This window comes from Piliocolobus tephrosceles, chromosome 4 (assembly GCF_002776525.5).
Source record: "Piliocolobus tephrosceles isolate RC106 chromosome 4, ASM277652v3, whole genome shotgun sequence".
Classification (NCBI taxonomy): Eukaryota; Metazoa; Chordata; class Mammalia; order Primates; family Cercopithecidae; genus Piliocolobus; species Piliocolobus tephrosceles.
Window position 1 is genome coordinate 63,339,126 of NC_045437.1, and position 9,451 is coordinate 63,348,576.

At 40.8% G+C, this 9,451-nt stretch overlaps 1 protein-coding gene across 1 annotated transcript in view; it reads left to right on the forward strand.

Annotated features, from left to right (window-relative positions):
* Positions 1-8,527, forward strand: part of ANKRD55 (ankyrin repeat domain 55) — a 129,696-nt gene extending 121,169 nt beyond the window's left edge. Inside the window, exons 11-12 of the mRNA XM_023210435.1 lie at positions 5,391-5,483; positions 7,884-8,527. Of these exons, the coding sequence (XP_023066203.1) occupies positions 5,391-5,483; positions 7,884-8,005 (215 nt within the window). The 3' untranslated portion in view covers positions 8,006-8,527. The remainder of the gene's footprint in view (positions 1-5,390; positions 5,484-7,883) is intronic.
* Positions 8,528-9,451: the final 924 nt, after the last annotated feature.

The window sequence follows — 9,451 nt, forward strand, 5'->3', positions numbered from 1 at the left end:
AAGAACTCATCTGGCTTAAGTCCCACACTTCCGCTTGCGTCTCATTGGCCTAAACTTTGGTCATATGTTCACAACTATCAACAAGGAGTCTTTTAGCGTCTTTTAGCTGGCCATGTTGCTCTCCCTCCAAAATTGGATTTCTGTTTCTAAGTGAGGGAGTAGATATTGGATAGAGAATTAGTACATTCTGACACATGTGCCACCCAAAAATTTCCATCTGATTTGAAATAAAAGGAAATTCAATAAACGTGGTTTGGGGATTTGCTCACTTACACAATGAAATAACTAGAAAAATCCTGGGGCAGCAGAATAACAGAAAGGGAAAGGCGAAATTCTCCAATGGAATCGGCCTATATCAAATACTTTTTTTCAGCCAATTTTTCTGAGTGCTGATTATAACTAGGAGCCATTCTAGGCAACTGAGTCATGATAAGATAAATTTCCCAAGTGTCTTCAGCCTATAAATCAGTTTTAAGGGGTGTAAATTTACTAAAATGCTTTTGCAACTGATTTTAATGAACTTTCTTGTCATGTTTAGATACAGTCATAGGGTTTTAAAAATGGAAAGGAGCTTAGTCATTTGATCATACATTAAATAATTGCTGAGTGTTTATCATAGTAATTTATCAAAAGAGAGGGAGAGTTTTTTTTTTTTAGAGAGAGGTAGGATCTGTCACCCAGGCTGGAGTACAGTGGCTTGATCATAGCTCACTTCAGCCTCAAACTCATGGGCTTAAGCAATCCTCCTATCTCAACCTCCCATGTAGCTGGAACTACAGACACACCTCCTCCTCTGGTTAATTTTTTTGTCATCATTTTTTTGTAGAGACAAGGGTCTCACTTTGTTACCCAGACTAGTCTAGAGCCCCTGGCCTCAAGCAATTCACCCATCTTGGCTTCCCAAAATGCTGGGATTATAAATTGCGGCTGGGCATGGTGGCTCATACCTGTAATCCCAGCACTTTGGGAGGCCAAGGTGGGCAGATCACCTGAGGTCAGGAGTTTGAGACCAGCCTGGCCAACATAGTGAAACCCCATCTCCACTAAAAATACAAAAATACAAAAATTAGCTGGGCGTGGTGGCGAGCACCTGTAGTCCCAGTTACTCTGGAGGCTGAGGCGGGAGAATCGCTTGAATTCAGGAGGCAGAGGTTGCAGTGAGCCGAGATCATACCACTGCACTCCAGCCTGGGTGACAAAGCGAGACTCTGTCTCAAAAAAAAAAAAAAGAAAAGAAAAAGAAAAAACCTTTCCTAGCCTTACAGATTTTATTTTTGTGAACGTTTTTAACAATAATTGTTTTGAGATCACTGAGGCTTCTGCACTACAGTGAAGTGGGTGTTGTCGTTGTTGTTAATCTAGGAGGGTTGAAACTTAGATTTCTACGTTGAGCTCTCAATATTTTATGTGAAAGTTTAATGTGGTAAAGCAGTTGGATAAATCATCCCACTGTAGCACTGACTTGATCTTGGATAGTCCCTTTATCTTTGGATTTCCTCCTTTCCTGCCCTGGGTTTGGTAGAAATAACCCACTGCTATGGGTTAGCAGTGCTGCTGTTAAAATTCCGGGCAGCCACTATCCAATGCTTACATCAGCAGCCCTGAACATTTAGCTGTAATGATTATTGCTTAACATTTATTGAGACCTGTCAGGGGTTGGATGCAGCAAGATGGGTAATGAAGCACTTATCCTAGAGAGTTGGAATTTGGAGCACATCAACTTAATTCATTGCAGGCAGCTTTCAGAGAAAATGGAACAGAAAGCTCTGTGGTGTTGTCTGCCAGCCTGGTTATTTATAAGCCATCACAAGAAAAGTAAAAGAGTGTGCGCTTCCTTTCTCCTGCAAAAGAGAGCTTCCTTCTCTAGAATTTTCTAGACTATCTCAGCAACAATGCACTCTTCTGGCTGGTTAGGTCTGATCCTGTGACACCTCTGTCTAAACCCATCAAAGGTTTTGCATCTTTTCAGGACAAAGGCCAGGGTTCTAAACCGGGCAAACAAAGCCCTCACGGCATGGTCATTCTCAGCTTCTGCACCGCCCATCTCAAATCCCCACCCCTGCCTCTTCAGCAGTTCCTTGAATATGTCTCAGTTTCTTGACAATTTCATACCTTTTCATTCTATGACATCTTGGCTCTTGTTATTATTTTGGGTTCTCTCCGCTGTGTGCTTGACTGATTCCTATAATCTTTTAAGAACCAGCTCAGGCCGGGCGCGGTGGCTCAAGCCTGTAATCCCAGCACTTTGGGAGGCCGAGACGGGTGGATCACGAGGTCAGGAGATCGAGACCATCCTGGCTAACACGGTGAAACCCCGTCTCTACTAAAAAATACAAAAAAAACTAGCCGGGCGAGATGGCGGGCGCCTGTAGTCCCAGCTACTCGGGAGGCTGAGGCAGGAGAATGGCGTAAACCCGGGAGGCGGAGCTTGCAGTGAGCCGAGATCGCGCCACTGCACTCCAGCCTGGGTGACAGAGCGAGACTCCGTCTCAAAAAAAAAAAAAAAAAAGAACCAGCTCAAAACTCACCTTCTATAATATGTGAAGGTCACCCTGATCTCTGTAGGAAATATGGTCCTTTCATAGGACTCCTAATAAGAATAGCTCCACCTTGCCGGGCACAGTGGCTCACGCCTGTAATCCCAACACTTTGGGAGGCTGAGACGGGTGGATCACCTAAGGTCAGGAGTTCAAGATCAGCCTGGTCAACATGGTGAAATCCCGTCTCTACTAAAAATACAAAAATTAGCCTGGTGTGGTGGTGCACACCTGTAGTCCCAGCTACTCAGGAAGCTGAGGCAGGAGAATTGCTGGAACCCGGGAGGCAGAGGTTGCCGTGAGCCAGGATGGCACCGCTGCACTCCATCCTGAGCAACACAGCAAGACACTGTCTCCAAAAACACCTACACACCTACACACTTCGCTTTCCACAACATTGCAGGAGAGAATTTATCCTGTTTATAATTGAAGCAATTGAGACAGAGAGGTTAGCTCATCTGCCTAAGGTCACAGAGCTAGCTAGGAAGTGTCAGAGGAGATATTGGAACAAGGTCTGTGGGATCCAAGAAAACGTCAGCTCCTCTGGACCATTCCTTCCTCTGCAATGCCCTCACAAACTCTATCACAGCACTACTCATGGAGCTTCAAAACCAAATGTTTACCTGTGTCTCCTCCCACATTAATTGCAATCCCTTCCTGAACACCTTGCCTTCTCCTCTTTGTACTCTAGGGTCTGGAATATAATGAGTGCTCAATGGATGATTGCTGAATTATCTATTTATTATTATTATCATTATTATTATTATTAATGCTGTAGTCACCTCTGGTTCCATCATGTAACTGTGAAAACATTTCCTATCCTTTTTTCCTAGGACAGTGGTCCTTGACCCTGTCCCCAAAGCTGAACACTCCCTTCAGTTGCCTGCAGCACCAGACAGCTTTGGGCTAAGCACAGCTCCACCCTGTCCCTGAAAACTGAGCAAAATGCCAACATGGAATAAAATTTAACTCCCCTTCATGTCCAAGTCACTGCTGCAACCCTTCTCTGCCCACTTCTCCCATCTGCTTAGAGGGGGCAGAATAACAGAAGTTACAGGGGCAGCCCTATAGGGTTGAAGTCTAGGCTCTGTCTCTTCCTAGCATATGACTTGAGCACTTTTAGAACTCCTCGAAGTCACAAGGTCCTCATTTGTAAAATGAGGATGATAATAGAATCTATCTCACAAGAAAAAGTGATTGTCAGAATTATATAAGATTATGCCTACAGCATTTATCCCTATTCCTGACAAAAGTAAGTGCTCCATAAACATAACTCTTAATTGTCATTATCTCATTGTTGGTTTTACAAATATCTGCTCAAGTGTTCATGGATAAATAAGCTATTTGCTAATATAAATTTTAATGATAATTCTACACATGGATTATTTTCTTTGTAAATAATAGCTCCTGAAGTTATTTGACCTTCAGTGTTCAATAGGATAAAATATAATGGCAAAATATCCACCAGGGAGACTGGAGATTTAATCTCCATCAACTAACATTGCTGAGGTGGCCATTTCTGCACAGACCATCCACCATAAGATTCACCTAAACAGATGGAAGGTGGATCTTGGCTAATCCTCTTGTTTTTTCTTTTTTTCTTATGCTATTTTGCTCCAACAGAAGACCCTTAAACTCTAGGAGCATTGTCGTAGCAACTCTGGTTCTTTCTTACTAGGCTGATGGGCAAAAGTTCAAATAATCTTTTTTTGTTAAGGTCTATTGAGTACTTTACCCTATAAGCTAAATGCTTCACTCTTGTTCTCCAATGTAATCCTCATGACAAGTGGAAAAGACATAGAATTATTTTCATCATTTTGTATACGAAAAAATTGAGGTGTTCAGAGGTTATGTCATTTGCCCAAGGTCATACAACTAAAAAGTGGGGAAGCAGGCAATCAAGCCTAATTCTGTTTGACCCAAGAGCCCAACCAAGCTCCTATTCATGACACCATCCAGTCAATTTTAAAATGGATTTAAGTCATATTTGTGTGTCCGCTTCTATTTTCAGGTATCGAACATCCATATCTTAAAGTCAGTAGTACATTGATGAATGTTTACCAGCTGGCTTTCCAGGAGAAAAATCTGTGCTTGTTGATTTTTCACAGTGTAAATACACCCACCATGGCTGATTTCAAGACACTAGTGTGATGTCAAACAGTTCACAAAATTTCTGAAAGCGTAACCATCAGCTCTTGAGAGCTGGCTCACATGGTCCACGCATACACCATTGCTTTCTGTCCAAGTTAGAGAATAGGTTTCCCGAGTGCATCCACCCCATTCTGTCTTCCAGGCCAATGATTCTCCATCCTGGTTGCACTTGAATCAGCTGGGAGCTGATAAACATCTGACACCATGCCCCATCTCCAGAGATTCCAATGTAATAACCTGGGATGTGGCCAGGACAGCAGTATGTTTCGTAACTTCTTAGATAATTCCTATGTGCAACCAGGATTGAGAAACTCTCTTCTAGAAGAAAATACTCTACTCATCACCCACTCATTTCATCAAAGATTTGATGAATATATGATAAGATATGCCATATGTATATTATTTTCATTTTTTTCAACTTTAACTTTTATGGGGTAAGTAACCCACTGTGCTTCTTTATAAAATTTTGCTTAAACTAGTACACTCAAGAAATGATTTCTAGTACCTTTTTCTATCATTTAAACAGTGACTGGTATATAACAGAAATGCAATAAAGTATAGCTATCATTGTTTTCATTGTTACTATTACCGCCTTAAATTTAGTGATCTGTAACAACTTTGATGATTCTCTTATCCATTGCATTCTGTAATTTGCACTTGGTTGAGTCTCAAGTGATTGACGCAAATATGTTTTATCTTCAGGACAAAATTTTCAGCATCTTTCCCCGAACAGACACAAAATCAGGGATCTTCCTTTCACTCGGAACAACCTAGCTCCCCTACCAGATCAAAAATGTAAGTATTATGAATCTTCCACATCTTCCTTTGCAAGTGTTAACACATCTAGACACAAGTAAATGTTATTTCAGTTTACTTTCATTTTTCTTTTCTTTTTTTTTTTTTTTTTTTTTTTGAGACGGAGTCTTGCTCTGTCACCCAGGCTAGAGTGCAATGGCAGGATCTCAGCTCACTGCAACCTCCGCCTCCCAGGTTCAAGCGATTCCCCTGCCTCAGCCTCCCAAGTAACTGGGATTACAGGTGCCTGCCACCACGCCTGGCTAATTTTTGTATTTTTTTGTAGTAGAGATGGGGTTTTGCCATGTTGGCCAGGCTGGTTTCCAACTCCTGACCTCAAGTGATCCACCCACCTCGGCCTCCCAAAATGCTGGGATTACAGGCGTGAGCCACCACGCCCAGCCCTACTTTCATACTTTCATGTTTCAAAGGAACATCAGGTGCCAACACTTATAAATTACAGGAAAACAGAGACCATCTTTAAAGTTTTTTTTAGATGCTTATTTTTTTAAAAAAAGAATACTCCCTCCCTTTAGGAATTTTTGTGTTTGAACTATTGAAGCAATAAACAGTTTATTTTTACATGTATTATTTAAAGTCTTTAGGAAGGTGCTTTAAAAATTCCCTTTTAAGACTGGCCTCTTGATATCAGTTTCCTTACTATACTGGACAGGTAGAAATGTACATCACCTCTGTACTTACAGTCCATGCATTCCTAAGCAGAAAAAAAAAAAAATTCAGTTCATCAGGATTACTCTTGGTATTATTGATTTATTTTATAATATTTTATATAAAAAAACTCTCCTAATATAAAATGTTAATATACTCCATTGGGCCAGTGATCTTCAAACTTGAGTATGCCTAAGTATTACCTCGGGTGTTTGTTGTGAAGTAGATTCCTGGGTCCCCCACCCAGAGATTCTGAGTTTGAATATTCTCATATCTATACTCTGAAGCATAATAATAATAAAGCAAGTTTTATTATTATTCCCGTTGTAGGGCCAGAAACAAAACTACAGAACACTGAGTCTACTGCCTCATGAAATAAGCAATACTTACTGGATTCTAATTTATTTTCTTTTTTTCTTCCAATTGCACCCCACTGCATTTAACACACACATGCACACATACACCCCACACACAGCCCCTCCACATCCTTCTTTTTTTTTTTTTTTTTTTTTTTTTGTATTTTTTAGTAGAGACAGGGTTTCACCGTGTTAGCCAGGATGGTCTCGATCTCCTGACCTCGTGATCCGCCCGTCTCGGCCTCCCAAAGTGCTGGGATTACAGGCTTGAGCCACCGCACCCGGCCACCTCCACATCCTTCTAAGTGCAGGTTAGATGATTTAGGAGCTGTCCTATTTCAGATAAGTTTCTCAACCTTTCTGTACTTTAGTTTCCTCATTGTCCATAACGATAGTGCCATCCTAGTAAGATTTATGGGAGTACTAAATGAGACAACATATGTAAAACATTTGGCACACTGTTTGCACAGAGTATATATCCAGTATGTCTTTCTCCCCAGGCTAGGATTTGAAGGAGACAAACCAAGAGCTTTAGAACTCTTTAGGTTAAAATGATGAACTATAGGGTCTTAGTACAACTCTGTCTTTTAGCAGATAAGGAAACTAAGAGGTAGAGGGATATGTCCAAGGTCACACAGAGAGTTAGTAGCAGAAACCAAGACCTCTTCCTTGACAGATCAGTTCCTCTGCCCTTTACAGATGTGTGTAAAGTGAACATTTTGGATGGTGTCAATTCTATCATTGAATGAAATTCAAGCTGGAATCTGTCTTTAAGCAGAACTGTAGCCACAAAAACATCTAGTTAAGGAAAGAGCCACTCAGTCTTGAATGCTGATGGAGCTTGGAGAACCCAAAGAGAAGTTTTTTTGGCAGGGCCCAAGAGCTTTGCTTTTCACAGTTAAGTTTCAGGAGAGAAGGAAAGATAAAGATCTTTGATCAACTTAGCTCTACAAAAAAGAAATGAAAGGGCCTACAGTGCTTTTCCTAAAAGAAGCCTGAGAGCCTTTTGAGGTTTGCATAAAAGCACAGTACAAATGTCTTGGGCCTTCTTTAGAGCCTTGTGAGCAGTTGTTGAACATCAACAGCTACTCCACCCCAAGGAAAAGCTCTGCCAGGCATGCACAGCCCAATCATGTTTGATCAAACTTGGTACAGTCTTCTGTGTGGGCATATTTGAAATCCCAGACTTCATGTGGCAAGTCTGAACAGATATATATACAAGAAATGCATACACAGCTTCTCTCTGCAGTCTAGCTCTCACCAAGACACCCTTCTTAGAAATGCCTCCACTCCTAAAACACAACACAATTCTCCTGCCGCCTTCCTGTGAGAGAAGCAAATCTTGAAAGTCTCTCATTCTATTCTTTCTCCCCAGTTCTATCTGGAGAACCTCTGCGGACAAACCGAGTGCTTCCTGCTATTCCAAGTCAACGAAGACACAGCACAGCAGCAGAAGAGAGTGAACATTCTGCCCACCCCACCAGTGATGAAAATTAACTGTGGGCCACTCGAGGCAGAAATGTAGATGAATATATATTCTCAGCTCTCAAAGAACAAGATTGCTCTAGTTTGTAAGAACGAAGACCAATTTAGTAAACTGCATTCTATAAGCCATCAGTTTTATAACTCGAAATTCTTTATTCCAAATAAAGATACTTCCTAAATAAGCACTTAGAATCTTTGGGTGTGCATATTAAGTCTGTGAGTTTCTGTGACTTCGACATGCCAAAATTAAAAGACAAAATATGTTATCTGTAGGCAAACTGAGCTATGTTTGGTTTGCTTTGTGGCATGTGCGCTGTTTTTTTTTTTTGTTACTATTCTTTGGTTGGTTTTTTGCTGAGTGATTTTATGTTTTGGAAAAAAAAAGTATGCTTTGCTGAATAAAAGCAAAAACAAAAAACAAACAACAACAACAACAACAAAAAACCACATCCCAGACATGTTCTTCACATTTATTGTCATTCTAACTTGAACTAATGAAACCTATTTAAAAATAAATTCCTATGATCAGTCACAGTTTATGGCTTTTAAATGTACAATCTTCTGCAAAATATTTTTTAACATTCTCAGTTCCTGGCTACTGCCCAAGTCACTTGACATTGTTTATCTCTCTTCTTTGTTATTTAATTATTTCCATATATTGTCATTTTCAGATATGATTGACTGTGCCAACAGGGAGAAGGTCATGTGATTTGGAAAGGTCTACATCCTGGCCCAACAGAGTTGAATAGGCAGTTCTCACACACTCCTCAAATACTCTACGTATGTAACTATTTTTCTGTTTTAAAACAATGGTCTCTTGCCTACTAAAGACTTTTGCAAACTTAAGACTTAGCAAAGTTTTGAATGAATACTACTAACTGCAGATCTTACTAAGATAATTATGTGTTGTTTGGATTGATTCGTGCTAGAGGTCTGTATGAAGTTCAAGGCTTAGCCACATAAGATGACGGCCACTGCATGTTATTTGGGAGCCTGGATGTTATCTTGTAAATATCTCAAGTACCTGTACAACATTCACCACTTTATATTAGTAGTATGCGTTTAAAGAGGTTAGACTATACCATTAACTAGATAGAAGTTCCTCTGGGACCAAATCACTATCCTTTGGCTTTGCACTTCTAGAAATTTATACAATGCCTGGCACAAAGTAGGCACTTGGTCATTTCATTTTTTCTCAGGAAGGAAGGAAGTAGAGAGGAAAAGAGGGAGTTGGCAAGGAAAGGTGATGTAGAAAGCCATCATAAAAGATGTCATTAGGCTGGGCGTGGTGGCTCACACCTGTAATCCCAGCACTTTGGGAGGCTGAGGTGGGCAGATCACGAGGTCAGGCGATTGTGACCATCCTGGCTAACAAGGTGAAACCCCGTCTCTACTAAGAACACAAAAAAATCAGCTGGGCTTGGTGGCAGGCGCCTGTAGTCCCAGCTGCTGAGGAGG